Below are 20,344 nucleotides of genomic sequence, written 5' to 3'. Positions count from 1 at the left end.
CGGGAGCACCTACTGTACTACCAGTCTTCTGCCGCCGACCCTAATGGTTTCGGTGGTCAGCGGATCGGCAGGGATGACCCCCGGAGCGCCGAGATCGAGTTCTCGATGGTTATCCATTTGTCTGTCGGCTCTCGCCTCCACTTTCGGCGCATCGGTCTATCCTTCGATATATTTTCTCTGCTTTGTTAGATAAAATACTTCTAAGGGTTGCGTTTGCGTCGAACATGTGTTCTGTATATAATGTGTACACGGGGTGCTCGGGAAAAAATTATGGAGAGCGCTGAGATTGTGAAATGTGGTGACAGATTTACTTAGGCGCGGCTCAGAAGCATGTACAGAGGAGTTTAGATGCCCGTTTATTTATTGCCTGGACACTGATTCCGCAAGTTGTCAGAACCACAGATGCAAAAAAAAAAAAGAAGAAACGAACATAACAATGCGCGCCGACCTTCTTGCTGCCGTCCCTTGTATGGAGCGAACGAAGTGACTGCGAGAGTTGTATTTTAACTCCAGAGTCTCCGCAGTTGCTTAGTGGTTACGGTGCTCGGCTGCTGACCTGAAGGACGCGGGTCCGATCCGCGGCTGCGGCGGTAGCATTTCGACGGTGCACCCTCATATAAGTGGCCTATAGACTATCTGTTGACTTCCTATAGACTCCATTGCCTTCCTATAGATATATCTTGTTGTCTGTTCGTAGCCTATAGACTGTTCATAGAAAAGGTCGACAAAAAGTGTAGGGCCATAAATCTATAGATTGACTATTACATATTGCCTATAAGATTTGTATTGCCTATAGATTAGTTTCTAAGATTTGTCTATAGAAAATCTATAGACTTTGTGGACAAAAGTCTAAGCCAGCCTATAGACTGTCTCAACAAATTTTTGTAAGGGTACTGTGCAATGTCAGTGCACGTTAAAGAACCCCAGGGGTTCGAAATTGTCCGGTGCCCTCTACTACGGTGTCCCTCATAGACTGAATCGCTTTGTGACGTTAAACCTCATAAATCCAAAACAAAACCTATTTTACCTCAATTCGCCATAAGTGCTCCCTAATATCTGATAAATTTAGATAACGTTAGAGCGTGATTTAAACGAACCGTGCTGATAAAGAAATGTGCATTAGAGATGAAAAAAATATGGAGTCAATTATATGAAAGCGGAAATCAAGAGTTCGAAAAAATGGATCTCGGCAAGGCTTGTTCTACGACGAACAGATAACAGATGGTATCTGACTTAACCGGGTGGGCTTCCAGCGAAGACATGTGTGGCTTGGGGCGCCCGAAGTTCACATGGAGAGATAAGGTCAAGGAAGTTGGGGTAGGGTGGCCGCAGCTAGCACTAGTCAGAATAATTGAAGAGCATCAGAAAAGCCCCAAAGCTCCGCAGTGGAGGCATTATGGTTGATGCTGATTATGAATGTTGACGGTACTACAGTGAGTGCCCATCACGCCTACCCCCAAATGAGGTGACGCTCTCATTAGCTGGGCGGCGAAAGCAAAGTTTTCAGTTATAACATAATACGCTGGCTTTAATGGCGATGCCGATAATGCCTGAAGAAATACCCCAAAGCATTGGCAGCGCTGAATAAAGGGACAGCTTTAGGCTATAGTGTAGACCGCAACCAGCAAATGCGGGAGCAAGGTTAGTAATGAAGGAGGATATTGCCAGCAGATATAGTATCAAACGTTAACCAACAGGCCCTTGTTCAACCCGACCGGCTTAATATAATAAACCGCTCTCGTTATTGACAACGCCTATACGTGTAGGATCTTGCGCGATTCCTCACGGCGCTGTGCACAGCTCAGGGCAAGGGCAGTTCTACGGGCGACAGTTGTGAGCCAAACTGCCGTCCTCAGCTCAGACGACCTTCATCTTAAACCACCAGGCAGACTGTCAAACTCGCCACTGCGAGATGGCCCATGCGGTGTAACAAGCGGAATGTACACATAGCTCCCGCACCAACGAAGACCCTCCGAACCCAAGAACAGCGCTGCCCACGAGAAAAAGAGACATCAAGGAATGGCACCACAAAGGAGAGTTGGGCAGAAGCCGCGTCGGGAATTGAGAGATCACCGCCAAAATAAAGCGCCGGTCGGTTATTGTGGCAGCCAGAGTGGCATGACCGAAGGGCGCCCAAAGAAAAGGGAGCGTGGCCTCTTGGAGGGCATTGAGCAAGCTGCGGAACGCCGCACCCCGCAGGCACAAGTGGCTTTCGGCACGCCTTGTGGGGGGAAAAAGAACAACAAAAAAAAACGAGGGAAGGGGGTCTCTACAATGACCGCCGAAGCAGTGCCGCGCGCGTATCAAAAAAGGTGAAACGAGGGCGCAGTTACAGCACCCAGGAGAAAAAGGGAAGAATGGGGGAAAGGTGGCTGGGAGCGGGATGAAAGGAAGTTCGCCTCCGCCGTCGCAGCGAGGGCTCGCGCACTCGTGGGGAGACGCCACTCCCTCAGGCTTTTACGCGGAGCCAACGTGCGCTGTTGACCGCCAGCAACGGCTTCATGGCCCAGACACGGAAGCGTCGAACTAGGCGGCTCTTGGCGATCATGCGTTTTCATGAAGGCTTAAAGAAACTGAACACATCGAAACGTTACGCGCTTCGTTACAACGAATCATCGTAATAGCGAGTTCCTCGAACCACTGCCGAATGCAGGAATGAATCTGGAACAAGAATATTTACATTGAGGCGTCTATAGCGGGGCATACCATGGAGAGATGATGCCCTAACAAATGGTTGCACGCGTTCAAATCACTGAAGCTAATAATATAGTATATAAAGGGCGTTGAAATTACTTGTTTATCTTGTTTATCAAGGTTGGCTCTCTGACCAGGGTGCATGGACAATGAGGAAAGCAAAGCAAAATAAAAGAGCTCTAGTCATTGAGAATAACTCGCGAGCATAATATGTACACCGGGGAAAGAAAGCAATCGCGTAATTTTTAGGCGTAGAGTTAATGCTGCTGGCTGCACGCCCCAGCTGCCGCTATGACGAAAAGAATTTCGTGTGAGCCCCGGAGCTCTGCTCGCAAAGGACATCTTCTACAAAGTCGTCTCAAGATTAAGCGCACCAAGTTGTAAGCGAGCAAAAATCCTCGCATGACACTCACCAACCACCTTCGCGCGCTCCGAAGCTTAGCGATTCGCTCAAGCATTTACGACGCAAATGATGCAAAAACCACCGCTGAAAGAAATTCTGGAGCAAGTGTCGCGAAGAACCGCGATAACTTCACGGCGCGGTTCCCCCGCCCTGCCCCCTCTATTCACGCGATCTCGTGAAAAGCGCCCAGCCCGGGAGAACCCGCTATGGGCCCGGGGAGGAGACGGTGAATTGAGACACCACATAGGTATACAGGGGACGGGTCAGCCAGGCGAGCCATACAACCAGCCAAGCCGATCCGAGGCCGCTCGACAGAGCTATAGGAAAACGAGCGCGCGCACGTGCTCTAAGCCGGAAGAAGGAGAATTTTTCTCGTCCACACAGGACCGGACGTCCGTGCGCCGAGGCTCGCCCCGCGCGGAAAAGGAGGCGCAGGATTGTCCCATGCGCCTAATCGCCCGCGATGAAGCAGCTCCCGTCGCTTATAGATCAGGGAATTAGCCACCGATGTCGACAATGTGTGGGAAACGAAAGGAGCGGCTGCGGGGATTAAATGTCTTGTTCTCCGCCGTTGGGGAAGTCGAGTTTGATGGATGCGAAACTGGTTTTTTCCTCCTTGGAGAGCCAGGAGACGGAAGCTGCTTCCGTTCGAAGAAAACGCGCACTCTCGTGGAAAATTTGGTCGTCTTGCAAGTTTGACGGCTTCCATCTCCAACGCTCTCGGACAAAAAATTTGAAAATTGTATGATACCTTAATTAGAATATTGAAAATAATGGGCCATTCTTCTCGCATGTAGCAAAATCTATCTTTTAAAGGGCTTCCATGGATCTCATTGAACAGGTAGGACTGCCATAGAAAACCAGTGGGGAACGCTTTTGACGATAGAAAAAATGTTAATGGGAAAAAAAAAAAATAAGACTGCCGTCGGGTGATCTTCGGATATATTGATGGTTACAGGGAAATCTTACATTATATGAAAAAACTGCATTCATGGTTTCCCGCTTAAAAATGCTTTTGTCCAGATTTGTTGGGTGTGCATGTAAGCAGACTGGAGAAAGTCGTGGTTTAGGCTGGGCTATAAATGGTGCATCTGCACCTTGAACTGAGAGTACTGCGCTAAGGGACACGGAGAGCACAAGAGGAAGTAGATGAGGCGCGCGCAGACTCACAACTGTGCGAATCACTTCGCTATTCTACTTCTCCGCTTCATGCTTCTCTTTTCCTCGCAATCGCCTTTGTCATTTTCCCTGACATCCACCATCAAACCTTGGCCAATTTCCCCGCGTGGGTATGTGCCATGTCTACTGCAGTCAACAACTGCAACTCACAGTTGTGACTTTGCGACTGACAGGCCTGCTGTCCCTTTCTCTTAGCGCTTTACCCCCACTTCAAGACTCGGCACCTCCTAAAATGAGCTAAGAATAGATGCAGCTGTTCAGTGGTAACCTAATGTGCTACTTCAGGTCCCTTTCCCGAAACGAGTTGTTTGTAAGGCAGTATAGACCTCTTCACGACCCTCGGGAAAACCGGTTTTCCGGGCTGTGGGGAGAACGTGGGGGTGCTTAGTCCTCAACTCCTTCCTGTACTACGGGCACAGCCCAATGGCCAATATGGCGGCGCCCATGGACCTCGTTTTGAAAAGGAATATATAGGGCACCAAGTTTGACTAACACGTCAGATATTTCTGAATACAAATATGATCGCACGAGTACCATTAAACGTGACTTATTGGCATCCTATAGATGAAATCAAGAATAAAAAATAGGAATGGGCAGGGCATGTAGCCCGAAGATATGCAACATAACCACGGTCCCCGATAGCCTAGATTCCGAAACAATGCAAGCGTCGCAGACGTGGGCATAAAGTCAGGTGGACGGTTGAGATTAGACATTTGCGAGCATAAGGTGGCCGCAGCTGCAGGCACAGGACAAGATTAATTTGAGGGATACGGGGGAGGCCTTTGTCCTACAGTACAGGCGGTAATTAGGCTGATGATGATGACACTGGCGCTTGCGCTAGTTAGCACCCTTTGCCCTTAGTCTAAATACCTAGTTGTTTGTTTCCTAGCGACGTGTCATACATGCATGGGTTAGTTGACGCTGATGAGGAAGTTACGAGGTTAACGAAGCTTGCCACCGCAGCTTCGTAAATGCATAGATGTGGCTCTGAGCTGTATATTCGACGAGACTATCGACAATGAGAGATGCGACAACGCAAAAGACAGGAACGGCGCAAGAGAACAGCGCCGCTTGTAAAAACAATGCGAGCTCGCCGAAGGTGGCCTTCCAGGAAGACTGGCGCGCACTCTTCTCTGCATCCGAAACGATGCTTCGATATGCCGCGCGATATGGCGACCGCAGGAGGCTGTCCTTCCCGCATGAAAGAAGTGTCAGCCGCCGCGCAAGTGGCCAAGTTTTCTTTCGCCCCCCTTTTCTCTATATTATTTTATCTTTCTCCTCTTATCTGAGGATGGCCTTGCGTACGGACCTGTCGCGCGGCGATCGATAACGCGCGCCCAGACGAGCCGCATGCGACAACCGAGAAGACAATTGGGCATAAACACGAGGCACTCGTCAAGGTTACAGCACGTCGCCGCAGTCAGGAGCAGTCAACACATTTTGCTCGCCTGTACTATATACGAACTTCTATTCCAGATAACGCATCCACAAAACACGAAAAGGAACTGTGAGGAACTGAGGGCGCGTGTATTCGCCAGTGTTGATTTCGATCCGACGAGCACGAGCTACAGCATAAGTGTCGATCACGACTACGTATAGCGGCTGCTCTTAATGGTTTAATGGTTTATTGGGGTTTAACGTCCCAAGGCAACTCAGGCTATGAGGGACGCCGTAGTGGAGGGCTCCGGAAATTTCGACTACCTGGGGTTCTTTAACCCCAGGTGGTCGAAATTTCCGGAGCCCTTCACTACGGCGTCCCTCTTAAGAACCAAGCGACCTTTGTTATGCAGGACCTGTAACATCGGTACCAAGCCAAAGATTGACCGCCCGCGCAATATATCGCCCGCGCAATATACCGCGCACGCACACGTAGTTACTGAGAGTCTTCAGACCCCTGAGAAATCTCCCCCGACCCTCGTCATTTAATTTGCGTCGTTAAAGATGTACGCACCGAAAAGCCTAAGGATACATCAGAGACTGTCACGTCTTAGTTGCACATTATTCCGTCTCGCCTGTGCATGTTTACTTTTTTTTAATGCTATACCGCATGGCATGCCAGGAAGCACAGGCATTATCTTCCATCTAGCGTCGGATTCTTTTTACTGCCTATTTGGACATTCAGAGCAATTAACAAATCAAACTGACCGCACTGGGGTACAATATTCGAATAGTGTTGGAGCAAGAAGTGAAGGAATGTGCGCACGCTCTTGTACGTGTAGTATACATATATATTTCTCGCGATGCACTGACATAGAAAAGCGCTTCGTTCCATCCTTTCTCGAGTTCGTGTATCTTTTTTTTTTTTTTCAGCACCGCAAAAATGCTGAGGGTCGTGGACAAAAAGCCTCTTTATGGGCTTGACTAGGCCCACGGCCCTTTTCTACATGGCAGCATGGCATACAGCAAGAGAAAATTGTTCTAAGTTAATTGTACACAGCTCTCAGAAAAAAAGAGAAAAAAGAAAAAAAAAACAAAGAAAACGAACACAAATGGAAGTTCACAGAAGGTAAGCGACTTGGTACAGTTGTTAGGAATATGATAAATATAAATACAGGCATGTATGAAACAAATCTACTATGAAGGCAGTTCTTAATAGCATAGAAATATTGCATGAAATGTCAACAAGAGAATGACTGCAATAAAAAGTAAACAATGACTAAAGAAATATAAAATTCGTAACAAAAAGAAAACCGAAAAAAAAAAGAAACTTCTACCTACATTTGTTTAAGTATGAGGGAAGGAGATGACGCAACATTTGAAGTCCATAATTTGTTCGTGAGTATGGAATTTCCCAGGTTTCAGCTTGTCGTGTAGTACGAATACTAGTTTTTAGCTTTAGGTTTGCAATCTTAACTAATGCGGATGCCGTAGTGTTCTACGCGCACTTGTTACAACTGACACCGTCCACGATTCTCTTAAGCCCTATCGCAGCTAAGGCATCAGGAACCAGGGCGCATGCATAACGAAGCCTTCTATAGCTGGCGTAGCAACCTGCAAGCACGTATCCTTTATTACGACTGGCCTTCGATAGCTGGTACTTATTACGAGTTGCACAACGACCACCACCGCAGAAAAGCACGTGCTGTGTTTACCAGCGGTGCGGCTCCTGTAGTTCATGCTTACCGCGTTTTACAGTGCGGCCATGGAGGGGCACTTTTGCGAGTGAAGGTGTCCTTTCGAGAATCAGCCACACAATATTTTTCCGCCGCTATTGAGTATCATCTTAACGCGTACAAATATTGAGTTATGGTGCACAATAAAATGAGCAATCGCGAGACACTTGGTAAAGTCTATAGACAATTCAAGAATATTCCCGATGGAATCTAAGATGTCACAAAAACACACACACACCACTTTGCACAGCGGGTTTCGCTTTTGAGCCAGAGTTTCGCAGTCGAAACATATACGCAATGTATGCGATGCCACATGTTCATGTCAAGGCTAACACAACACAAGCGTCAAAAAGAGCAACTGTAAACGGTACGCGCTGAACATCGTGCGTCATAAACGCACGAGCATTGTAAGAAATGAGCCGCAATCACTATGCAGAAGTGCCCGAGGCAGAATCTAAGGGAGGTACAGTCAGACGAAATTTGCTGCATAAATGCCTGCATCTGAGATTAAGTTCGCGTGATAAGTTGTTTGGCTCGTTGATTACGACTTTGGATGCCGGGTTTTGTTGATGCGGTTCGCGACGCACTCTTCAATCGGATTGTCTCTCACACCTTTCCGATGACATCCGAACGCTTCGTGGTAGTCTTCAGTGTTGGCATAAAGGAAGTTTGACTCGCTTCTCACTCTGTCGTACGTATAGATTCGGCCGGGGCAGTAGTAGTGAAAAAGCAGCAGCATGAAGAACACTCGACTGCGCGACGCCTTCAAGAAACCGTCCACGACAAAGCCTTCGAACCAGCGCTCGCCTCGAGCCGCCTCCAGGGTGACGTTGAAGCTCAGCTCGGAGTGCCTGAACACGTTTCTGGGAAAAATCTTTCCCGAAGCAACGCTGCAATCGACGACGATGTTGAAGAGACGGTTCGTTTCTTGGCTCCATACCTCTGTGAAGACGGTGCGCCAGAGTGCGTCGGCAAGGGACATGCCGATCGTGGCGTACGCTACCACGGGGTCGAAATCGTCCGAGATGTTCAGAGCGGTGAACAGGCTCACAGAGACGTATATGGAGGCGTTGCGGACGACCAGGTGTTTCGTTTCAATGCTGTCCTTGACCGCCTCCCGCGAAACGTCCTTGCCCAGCCGCACACGCTGGGCCGTCCACCTGGAATCCTGTAGCGACATGAAGTTCCACGCGTAGCGGGAGTCGAGTTTCGGCAGAGGCGTGTCCACGTCGAAGATATCACGCGGGAGGTACATGTGAATACCGCGAACGAATTGCTTCACGGATTCGGCGTCTTTTGGTGCGGACAAGCGCGCCGCTGCTTCTGCCACTAGCTGAGCCAGTCTCTGGAAGATGGTGCGGAACTGTTGGGTGCGCTCTTCTGTGGACTTTATCGCCCGGAGCCTGTTGACGACTAGGAGGGGTATGAGCGTTTGGCTTTCCCTCTTGCAACGGTCAAAATAGCGAACTTGCACGGCCGCCTTTTGATTGCTATTCAGTATATTCCACAGCAAATTGCACGCTGCGTCCAGCAAGAGGAAAGCGACCGTGGTGGGCTGGCGCGCTATGTCCAGAAGTATGCCAAGCCGATGGTTTAGATCTTTCATTAAGGTGTGGTACATTCGGTCGCTAGGCGGGCTTCCCATGATACTTTCCAGAAGCGTTCGCCATTCATCCGTGCGAATTGCAGGAACCATGTCGGTTAGCGCACTTAGAGGACTCTCTGAAAGAACGTGTTTACGTGCGATGTCCTTGAGGGCCTGCACGAGCGTCTCGATTTCGTGTTGTGTGACGTTCGTAGACAGTGCTGCGTTCGTGGCGTCCAGGGCCTCTTTTCGCACGCGGGCGTACAGCTCCGCCAGCGGTCCTTTCACTTTCAGCTGGATGGAGCATGCAATGACGATCACGACGTCTCTTCCGATTAGACGTTCCCCGGGCAGGTGTCTCTTCCAAATGTCTCGCAATTCAGTAGTCACAAAAAGGACGGTCGTTTCGAGACTGTACTTAAGCGTTATCTCCACTACAAGGCGAAGCATGTCTTCCTCGTTCCTAAAGGCTTGGCGGCCCATGAATTCTACGAGGCTTGTCACTGTCTCCGGCCCCAATTCTTCAGCCCTGGACATAGCGCGTAGACAGACCTGGAAGTGTTGGTTAATCAGTTTGCCAGCCGCCGTGCTGGAATGCAAATAGCGGGCCGGCTCGTCGCGTACACGTATATCGCGCACAGATCCCGGGGTCACATTTCTTCGGTAGCTGTCACAGACATAGGCGAAAATATCGTTACATGGGTTGATGGTAGCGTTGACAGTTGCGTACAGCAGACGCAGCTCGTCGAGGCAGCAGGACGAATTGAGAAACTTTCTCTCACCGGGCATCGGCACGGTCAGCGCCACTATGACCACGGCGACGCCGATGAGAACCGCGAAGGCGAGACACAGGAGCGCTAGCCCTCGCCCGACGACCCTCGCTGTTGCTGGCGCTGGTGTGCTGACTGACCTCGCCGGCGGGCTGACAGAGACGGCGTTGCTCTCGGCCATGAAAGGAATCAAAATGGCGCTGCCGCACGGCACAGCTCTGTGGTCTCGCGGACGCGTGATTGGTGTACACTGACGATGATACTGGAACGGCGGGGTATTAGCCCACTGTAATCAGTACAGCCAGCTGGCCTCACTGCTGCTGCTTGAAGATGTTTTTTTATGCCTCGATGAAATAAACATCGCTTAAAAGAGAGAGAGAGAAATATAAGTTTATAGAATTCTCGGTAGCTGCAGCTTAAAGGGTGATGGCGTGTAGTAAGCACTATGACGCACCGCAGCGGTGGTCTAGTAGTTTGAGCATCCGCCTCGCACACGGGAGGTGCGGGGTTCAATCCCCAGCGCCGCAGGGTACCCACCGGGGATACAATGGGTAGAAGCTTTCCCCTGCCTGGTGCTCGGCTTCTTTAGGGTTAAATGCTTGGGAAATGTGTCTCTGAACCCATCTTGAGTCGAAGAAACATCCTTGTGTCATGGCGCTCATTGGCCACAGATGCCCTTGCGCCATAAAAATTCATCATCATCAGCAGCATTGTGGCACAGCTCACAGCTGAGAAGCGAATAAAAGCGGCCGCTCCAAAATAAAGTTGAGGCAATCGCAAGAGATTCGAACCAGTATCGCCTACGGCCAAGCCAGTGAAAGGAGACTAGAAGACTGGGGGAACAGAGCGACATAGAGTGGCTCAGTTTGACAAACAAGAGAATTGATACGATGAAGACAAGTTATTAGGTGCGCTTAATAATTATATCTACGACTCCCCTCCACCATGATATCAATGAGTTAACCGATCGATTGATGGGCTGATTGGTTTATTGATTGATCGATCGATTGAGTTATCTCGATGTAAACTGACACCGCAGCGACATAAAGGGGTAGATACTGCAGCTACTAACTGTAAGAAGTAACCTGGCTGACTGCAAGGCAGCTTTGCGTTGCCATGTGAAAATATTTTTTTTATAGCACATCAACACTCGCATAGTTTCTAGTCAAGAAAAACTAACGCAAACGACTAACTTGAATCCATCGCTTGTCTTATTTTCGAAAGATAAGAAAGAAAGGTGCACACCCAAAATGTTTATTCGCAGACAGTCGCATTTTTTTACATATATTTTTAATTATCCCTGCTTGAAGAGCGCGTGCTTGTCCGTCGCCGCCTTTCTACTTGCACCCGTGGCTTGGTTTCAAGAAGTTTAAAATCGAGTACCAGTGAAGGGAAAAAAAGAGTAAATAGAAGCGCAAGGCCAGGAAAGTAAATTAGAAGCAGCCTCTCAAGACGCCAAAAGGCGACCAAGTGGGGCTCCTGTCAAGAGCTCGCTTGGCAGCGAGTTTTCAGCAAAGCGCTTCACGCTGAAGTCCAGCGTGAAAGGTTTATTTATGCTTGTGTGATTGTAGCAGCGACCGCTACAATCACGACAGGAATCTGTAAGTGTTCTTCGCAAAAATAAAAAAAAGACAGCGCGAAAATTAAACTCACCAAAAGCGGAGAGCCTTGCACACAGCAGAACGGCGATTGAAGAGAGAAAAAAAAATACAGCGAAAGGCAAAATAGCGAAAAAACACGAAATTAAGTGCCCGAACATTTGCGACGTACTCACCGATTTGAGGAGATGCAAGGCGGTGAGAAAATAAAAATAGAAGCAGGTGCAGAAGCTCTGTCTTAAACAACGTCCTAGGGAAACAGCTCAGAAGCGATTGCTTCACACCCGTCCGTGAAAGGGCTCGCGAAATGAGGAGATCAAAAAAAAAAAATGAAGACAACAAAGATGTCCCTTCAGCTCGGCCAGTGTACGGTGGTGTTCATCCATCCATTTACCACCCTACATTAGCAAGGTTAAAACATTTTCTACGCTCATAACGGGACGCACGTACAGGAACACAGGGGAGCCCGAACGCCGACAGCTGTAGGAACAGAGCCAGCGGTGTGGCTAATGCGGGGTGCCCACGGCGGCGTGGAAGACGGAGGGGTCGGTGCATAAAACGAGATGAAAAGTGGCTCCAGTTTCGGTAAGTGCTCCGCGGCAGCCGAAGAAAGTACTACGCCTATACGCGGCTTCTGCGCTGGAAAGAGGGCGCTTGTGACAGCGCGCTGCCCGGGAGTTAACCCACCGGTGCCTGAAGCACATTTTAGCAGAGGCAACGAGCGTTGGGCGTTGAGATGTTGCCGAGGGCCGGGCACTACTTGAATGCGAGCCGCCGGTAGAACGAAGCCACAAGACGGCTTTTTTTTTATGCGAAGCATACTACTTTAGCTACCACTTCAGCCCTTCACCGTGGTTGTGCGCCTCCAAATCACGTGATACATGACGTCACACCACGTGACACGATGACGTCACGACAGTGGAGAAACGGGAGCCCACCTCGCGCCGTCGCTGTGGTTGTGCGCCTCCAAATCACGTGACACGATGATGCCGCACCACGTGACACGATGACGTCACGGCAGTGGAGAAACGGGGGCCCACCTCGCGCCGTCGCTGTGGTTGCGCGCCTCCAAATCACGTGATACATGACGCCACACCACGTGACACGATGACGTCACGACAGTGGAGAAACGGGGGCCCACCTCGCGCCGTCGCTGTGGTTGCGCGCCTCCAAATCACGTGATACATGACGTCACACCACGTGACACGATGACGTCACGACAGTGGAGAAACGGGGGCCCACCTCGCGCCGTCGCTGTGGTTGTGCGCCTCCAAATTACGCGACACGATGATGCTTCGCATTCTCCAGGCTTAACCAAGTTAAGCCTCAGCCATTTTTTTTTTTTACTTTAGCGTTAAGAGCTCCATGTCGCCGAAAAGCCGGAGTCAGCGTCGTTGATCGTGAGCGGAAAATCCACGAACAATCCCCAGAAGAGCAACCTAGGAGGCAGGTGGGACACCTAGGTCAGGCGACATCGTGACGTCATCACAACCTGCCTCTACCATATTGTAAGCAAACGGCCCGCTGTGACAGGTGATAGTAAAAGTAATGATTGCACGAGAGAGGTTGCTCGGATAGAGCAATGATTGTACGAGAGAGGTTGCTAGGAAAGAGCAACGTGGGTCTCATAAGTCCCCACAGGTGGCAGCACCTGCCATCGCAGGGCAGTGGTGCATCCCTTAACCGCTGCACCTCTACGCCAGGAGGGGTATGAGGACTCCCAGGGATGTATGAATGTAAAGTAGAGAATGACCAAGTCCGCATATATGGGCAGTATCTCATTAAGGCTATCCCGTCATACCATTAAGGCGGATCTAAGCGTCCCCTCCAGATTTTTCTTTCGTTTTAGAGCTGCAGCTGTATAGGCAGACCAAATGTGTATAGAAGGCCCTCTCCGTCCATTGTCCAACGTGCAGTCCACATAGACTATGACCAACCATGTCACATTACCACATATGTCACAATCTCACTGCACTGGTCATAAGCAGACGTGAATCGCATTATTCACTCGTCGAGGGAGACCAATGTGGAGTCCGCGATGTGTGGAACACTTATTTCACAACATTTTAAGCCCCGTAGTGTATCCCTCATATACCATATAGACATTGGTGCTACAAAGAGAGAAAACACAGCGGACAAGCAGTACGCACGCTTTCAAGTTCGCAGAAAAGTGGGAGATAAAATTAAAATGAAATTGGGTTCTAATCCGTGCTACGCCTGGACATGAGCACGGCAATGACGCGTACTTGCTGTGCCGTGTTTTGTTCCCATGCATTTCAGGCTGCATGTTTTCAGTAAATACACCTTTATGCACTCGTTTCATCGCGCTTCTCTTTCGTGACAGCGTTCAGAACGGCGAATAACGGCACGTAAGAGCTGAAGTACGACATCATATATATTGTCACGACCAGAGGAGCCGTGAAGGTAGACGTCGGGGAGAACCCAAGACCGGGAGCCTTCTTTTTAATTATCGAGCCAGCTTCCACGACACAGAACAGAACAGCGCGCCACCAGAGCCCACCGCCGCTTCGTCGTCGTCTTCGACTCAGCGCGGAGGCCGCGCGGCGCGTTAGGCGCGTGGCAATATATACGTGTCGTGTGAAGGTATAGTCGATGCAGCTCCCACTGCAGGCGGTCGTTTGGAATGGGTCGGTGACTATTGCGGCGCTGCGAAGTTCATCTATGAACTCTCATAACAACCAGCGTTCGCTCGGCACCCCGCAAATGGCGACGAGTGCGTCCAATTTGCCCTTGGCGCACGTTTCGGCTTAGCTGTAGTGCAGAAAACCTGACCACGAAATTTTTGATGCCTGAACTCCTCTTCTGTCCCATTGACCTTCTTTCTCTGTAATCGATGTTCCGGACTTTTTTTACATTAGAAGCCCCGTGATGCCAAAATCCGTCATCGGTCATAAAATTTGCCCATTGTCTGAAGGAAAGTGACGTATTCAGACCGGAGCATCCCTATTGGCTGAATTAAAGTGACGTCACTTCCGGTAAAGGCATCAACACTGCTAATGCTATCGCACTGTCAACACATAATGGAATTCGGTGTCTGCGAATTTTTCGTGTTTCATGCAGCGTACATCCTGTCTATCTGTCCCAGCCTCGTTCCTTGTTTCTGCGTCCTGCTTTACTGTCATCAAAGCATCGCTTACCGCTGATCGCGTACAACTGAGATTTTCCAAGCGGACATGCCTCCAAGCACGCAGGCTTGCGTTGAGACGTTGACCTAAATGTGCTCCATAGGTCAATGATATGGGACCTAAAAATTATTTCGGACTATTTTATTCGTAGGAGTTTTCCAGTGGTGTGGACGGATGGATAGAGGAAAATATAGGGGACACGGCATGGAGTTAATGTCGACGCATAATGCATCCCTGCTGCATTAAAATTTTATTAAAGGGGTGGCCGAGACAACGGTAGAAGAAAAGGGTTGAGTCTCAAAAAATTCTCAACTGAATTTCACTTCTTCCATAAAGTTACGAAATAAGCTGGGGAAAGATTAACATCGAAATACGAGCGAATGCTTGCAGCGCCAGCCAGACCAAAATGCCGCTCGCCATGCCTCGTTCCCAGCTCTCAGGGATCGCTTCGTTATTGCTACCCGAATGTTCAGGGAACCCACACAGAGCCAGATTATCTCAGCTGTGCTGTTGGACTTCTGATTCACTTCGCAATGGCGTTTTATCGGCTCGGGGGCACTGTCACAGCGCTGTCACTGTGCTTTATAGTGCAGTCGGTCGCACAACCGTACTCCTAAACGCAGGCCTTATAGGCCCGTTTCACATGGTGCGAATTTCACCGCCCGACGTTGCGAATCCGTCGGTCTGCAGCTGGAGAGAGCCGTCGGTGTAGCCGCAGACGACTTGCGATCGGTTTCCGTCCGGTTGAAATTCATTCGCAGCGTCGGTGTGTTCGCACCGCGACTGATCAATGGGGAGCATCCTGACGTCCCATCACTTGCGCTCACTATTTATCCTAATAAAACCATAGGAAATATCGCCCTGCATCTAATAGTACGCGTGGTTATAGCAGCATCAACACACGTCGCGTGTTGCTTCATTGTCACGTTTAATCATGGGGTGTCCATGCAAACATCAAGGAGCCCTGCGTGTTGCTCCTCCCGAATTCGCAAGGAATGCATTACGCTTGAAAGCACTGAGCGAAAATCGCACTGCGACATCAGCGGTCGCAGCGACTTCGCAGCGTTTGGAGGTAAATTCGCAGCATGCGCTACGGGCCTTATAGGCAGTAGCCGCATCTTTTTGGTCACTAACATTCACTGCCAGCGGGTGCGAGCAGTGCATTGCATCGGAAAACCGAAGTCCGTCTTGCACAAGCAAAATGGCGCTGAACGCCGGCCTCAGGTCTGGCCTACGGTCTTCAGTATGATTAGCGGGGACGCTCGGCGTTGTGTCATTGCTACCTCGATTCTATAGTGCAGTGTTTTTTCGCCATGATTTGCCTCTCGCTTAGCTTGAATTAAGTCCTTCGTGCTGAATTTCTACTTTTATTTTCGTTGCAGGGAAAAGCTTCACCCTGACCATCACACTGAGCACCAATCCCCCCCAAGTGGCGACGTATGCCAAGGCCATCAAGGTCACCGTCGACGGACCCCGGGAACCAAGACGTGAGTGCATAACAGTGAATGCTCTCGGCAAATTTTTGTTTAGGCAATCGCAACTCTGGCGCAAAACAACGATGCGATAGCGACGATGGATTGGCTGCACGCAGGCTAGGAATTCAAAATTCCGGATTGCTTTCCTGTGAATTTGCGGTCTCGGTCGTACTTCGCGAAGGCGACGATGTTTAGGTTTAGGTTTATTGGTGTTTAACGTCTCGAAGCAACTCAGGCTATGAGGGACGCCGTAGTGAAGGGCTCCGGAAATTTCGACCACCTGAGGTTCTTTAACGTGCACTGACATCGCACAGTACACGGGCCTCTAGAATTTCGCCTTCATCGAAATTCAGCCGCCGCGGCCGGAATCGAACCCGCGTCTTTCGGGTCAGCAGCCGAGCGCCATAACCACTGAGCCACCGCGGCGGGGCACGTGAAGACGACGATGTGATTCGTCCTGTGGAGTTAAGATTGTATGTAAAACTTTCCACGAAATTCATTCCAACGCACAGGCTAGCATAAAGAGCACTGTGCTCAGGAAGCTTCCCAAACGCGAAGCGCAGTTTACTGAACGCGAAAGTAAACGCTATTCTGAAAGCCCATTTTACTGCCTGACGGAAGACAGCGTGCAAAATCTACGTCAGCGAAGCAAAAAGAAAAAAAGTTTTAATCGCTAGACGGGAGAAGTGCTTTTGTGACGTACGAATGCGAACGAGAGATTGTGGAAAGATTTCGAAATATGCAAACTCAACAAGCAAGAACAAGGAGAATGGGCTGAGAAGGCACATAACTCGACGAAAATCCAGTCGTGGAAAGTGAACCAAGCTCTCCAGTGGATCTAGTCCTCGCGTCCTTATCGCGGTCCACACCTGGGCGGACAGCATAGAGCAGACGGCTGGCATTCATGTTCCGCTGATAACGGAAAGCACCCTGCTGGCGCAGAGATAAGCGGCGGTGGGCGGTGGAGAATGTTTACCTGCGGCCAGACAAAATACGTGAGAACCGTGATTTGCGGCTTCCGGCCGTGCATCGAATGCAGCACATCCCGGATATCGGTTTCTTGAACACTAGAGGGTGATACCCCTATGTAGGCATGGAACGCCTTTAGTACACCAGCCAATAAGTCATTGTTGGAATTGGAAAGTTCTGGTGGGCGGTTCAAATTAAAAAGACAGCGGGTCTGTTGGTATTTTTCTTAGGACGCAAGCGTACCATCCCTTGATTCGTAATGTTGTGGTCTCTAAATTCGTGACTTAGTCGCTTGCTCTGAAATAAAGTGAAGTTTAGGAACCCAAGCTTTTCAGCTGATGTGGTCTCGCTCCTCCGCAGCTTGCAGCATCAGCGTTCCCTTTTGTGCTAGCGAACTGCTGCTGTTACGGTGGTAAAGGATCAATAGCTATAACGAGTTTCGAAATATACTTCACAACTTAATTGTATAAATTGAGCTAATGAAAGAAAGATAACAGGGGTAACGATAAGAAACAGAAAGCAGTGTGGATTAGCGAAGAAGCTTAAGTTCATGATATTTTAGCTTAAACCATGAGAACGAAGGGCACTTGGGCAGGATGTGCACTCCAAAAACGAATACGCCTATGTGGGAGTAGAAAGGAGAGCTTACTCCGTTTTTATTCCTTTCTGTTAAGACTGTGAAATGTGAATAGATAACCTGATGGTAGTTTAGGCTAGCACAGTGTATTCTGAGTGAAGGGATGCGTATAAAGAGCAGGAACAGATTTATGGGGTACTCTTAAAGTAGGCGGTTGGGGGGGGGGGGGGGGGGGGTTCTATTTGAACCATGTTTCTTGGACTTCCTTTGTTGAAAAATGGGGTTCAAAATAGCTTTCCTATGTGAAATTCCCCGCTTGGTCACCCCTCCTCGTCCAGAAACAAAAATCCGCCCCTGAGCAGAAGACGTGAAAGAGTCATGTCGCGAGATGAGTCTATAGGGAGAAATAGGGTGACCGCAGTAGGTGCAAGACAAGCCCAATCAAAGGCCAATGGGAGCAGCTTCTGGCCGGCAGCGGGCGTTTTCGGGCTGCCGATGGCATGCAATGCAAGTTGTTACCAAGGGCAAAAGAATTCACTTCAGTACAAGCACAACGAAACTGCGAAACGGAAGAAAGAGAACTCTGGGCACTGCGTTCTCCTTCACATGCTGATTTCCGAGGCTCAACGGTTTCCTTCAGCATAAATATTTCCTTCTGTTATTGGGGTTGAAGCGCTAGGCCGTTTTACGATGGCAATTGCCCGCATACAAATCAGCATAATCTGGATAATGAGCACTTGAATGAACTCGATACTAGCGAGTGTAATCGTGCAGGAATCGCAGTGCCGCCCAGCGTCGAGCAGGGGTCTCCAAGGTAGAGGCAGGCTTCGAGGCCCTCAGAAGCGCCCAAACGAGAGGCAGCGCTTAATATCAGTTGCCACCGGTCGAAAATCCGAGCGCCGTGTCTAAATAGGAGTCAATGCAGTTCGCGGAAAGTGTTAAGCGAATCAGCCAGGAGGGCTCTGCAGATCACCCGACACGTTATAGCATTTATTTGAGCCAGATAGGTGGTACTTTAATCAACATTCCGGCTCAAACCGACTCGTCAAGGTCATACGAAACCATGCCTACATGTCTCTTCAGGGGGGAATAGTGCGTCACCCACGACCTTAAAAAAAAAAAAAAGGCGTTTTCATCAAAGGCTGATGTGACAGAGAGCAACGTGAGTTAGCAGCAAGCCGCTGTGTAATGCTAGTATATATTTTAAGCGATGGTGCAGGTTTATACGCCGGTATTAAATTCGCTCCACTCAGCTCGCACTGAGTTTCAGTAACAGATCAATCGGTGCGATTCGGCAACACCAGGATCATGTTACGTTCTTTCATCAGTAATATATAAATGAAAAACACGGGTTTCTGAGTTCGGGAGAACGCAAGGGTATTTCGATAGTGTTAGCAGGAGTTAACAAATTCTTCATACGGTTTGATATCTAAGCGGGAACGGTATTGGTAACAAGAGTCGGAAACGCCTTAGAGGCATAGGACAAGTCTTGGTAGGACAGAAGGTAATTTGAAAGGTTCTAGTCGATAGAGAGGCTTATAGCAATATGCCGCGCTGATGATGATGGTTAGTCGTTAAGTTGCTGAGGAATACCTTTCAGAAAATCGAAACTGCTAAGACAGAAACAAAAGAGCTAAGAAGAAAGACAGCGCGGACACAACAGAAGTGCTTCTTTCTTTGCCTATCTTCTTTTGACAGTGCTTCTATTTTCCGAAAACGGGTCCGCGATGCCCTTTTCGTTTTCTTGGGTCAGCAAACGTGGTAAACACACTGGACACCAGGCCGGTGTAAATGGCACAACCCTTTGAGGACTTGGCCAGCTGCACTCCATGGACTCCCTGTTGTCAGGCCGGGGCTTTGCGGGTGCACTCCGAGGTGCGCGATGAGTAGAAGACAGATAACGGGGACAAGGAGGGGAGCTTCCTTGTTTATCGGTCTCAAGCCGCAGATCGGTACCGCAAGAACAAACACTGGGCTGCCGCGGCTTTGGGCAGACCTGGCAGAAAACTGGGCTATCTCCAATGCCGCTCGTCCCCCTCTCCCTTCCAAGCAAAGAGCACGCGCGTCTTGAGCCCGCATAGATCGGCCGCGGAACTGGGGTCGATTACGCTATCTTTCCTCCGTTGCCTTTTTGAATATACGGGCCGCGCTGGACACTTGGCCCCAAGGACTGCTTTGGGGGGCGGAGTGTTTGCGTGTTGCCCAAGAGAGTTACTATGTAAGCTTGCGCCTTGGCGCGAGCCAAGGTCTGCCGTCGATCGAACACACATTTGGCGGCCGGCTCCCCCCCCTTCGGTGGCTTGAGGTGCGTTCGAGATCTGTGGACTTAACCTTCGGTTTGCAGGCCCCATTCTCGGGGTTGATAACGCGTGTTCCGTGGCTGCTCTGAAAAGGGGCGCCGTTTCTCCTCTTAAGGCCTTATTTATCAACAACCCCGGCTGTTACCTAGGGTGCGCTGCTACTTTTCTGCTGGGAGCTAAAAAAGCAGTGCTGTTTTCCACTAGAATGCCCGCTGTTTCTGAAGAGAGCTTCGTTGTCTTGATGATGTTTCATCGGTATTTAATCAGTTAAAACAACCTCCAGGGAGCTGGCGAATCTCTGAAATTCGATTTCCCGGTGATAGCCTAATCAGCGCAGAACTGTCACCTGCCAAGTTGAAGAACACAGTTTACCAAATTTAGGTCACTTGTGGCACTATCAGGGCCGTATCAGTTCATTCATTTTTAACGCGACAGTGTTAAAGGCCCCGCTCACCAGAAAATCCGGTGTCGGCGCTGTGAGCGAAAAATCACGGCCATGGCTCTGGCAGGTGGTGTCCAGAGAGCAACCCAGGAG

General features: G+C 49.6%; 1 protein-coding gene across 3 annotated transcripts in view; it reads left to right on the top strand.

The window, feature by feature from the left end:
• LOC149359704 (uncharacterized) overlaps positions 1-20,344 on the top strand; it is a 46,488-nt gene that overhangs the window by 10,699 nt on the left and 15,445 nt on the right. For all 3 annotated transcript variants that reach the window (XM_089571836.1, XM_089571835.1, XM_089571837.1), the window contains exon 2: positions 15,871-15,975. In XM_089571836.1, coding sequence (XP_089427962.1) covers positions 15,871-15,975 — 105 coding nt within the window. The remainder of the gene's footprint in view (positions 1-15,870; positions 15,976-20,344) is intronic.

The sequence above is a fragment of the Amblyomma mixtum genome, chromosome 2 (genome assembly GCF_055824585.1).
Source record: "Amblyomma mixtum isolate Tamu chromosome 2, ASM5582458v1, whole genome shotgun sequence".
Classification (NCBI taxonomy): Eukaryota; Metazoa; Arthropoda; class Arachnida; order Ixodida; family Ixodidae; genus Amblyomma; species Amblyomma mixtum.
Note: the sequence above shows the minus strand (reverse complement) of the source record. Positions and strands in the feature narration are given on the sequence as shown.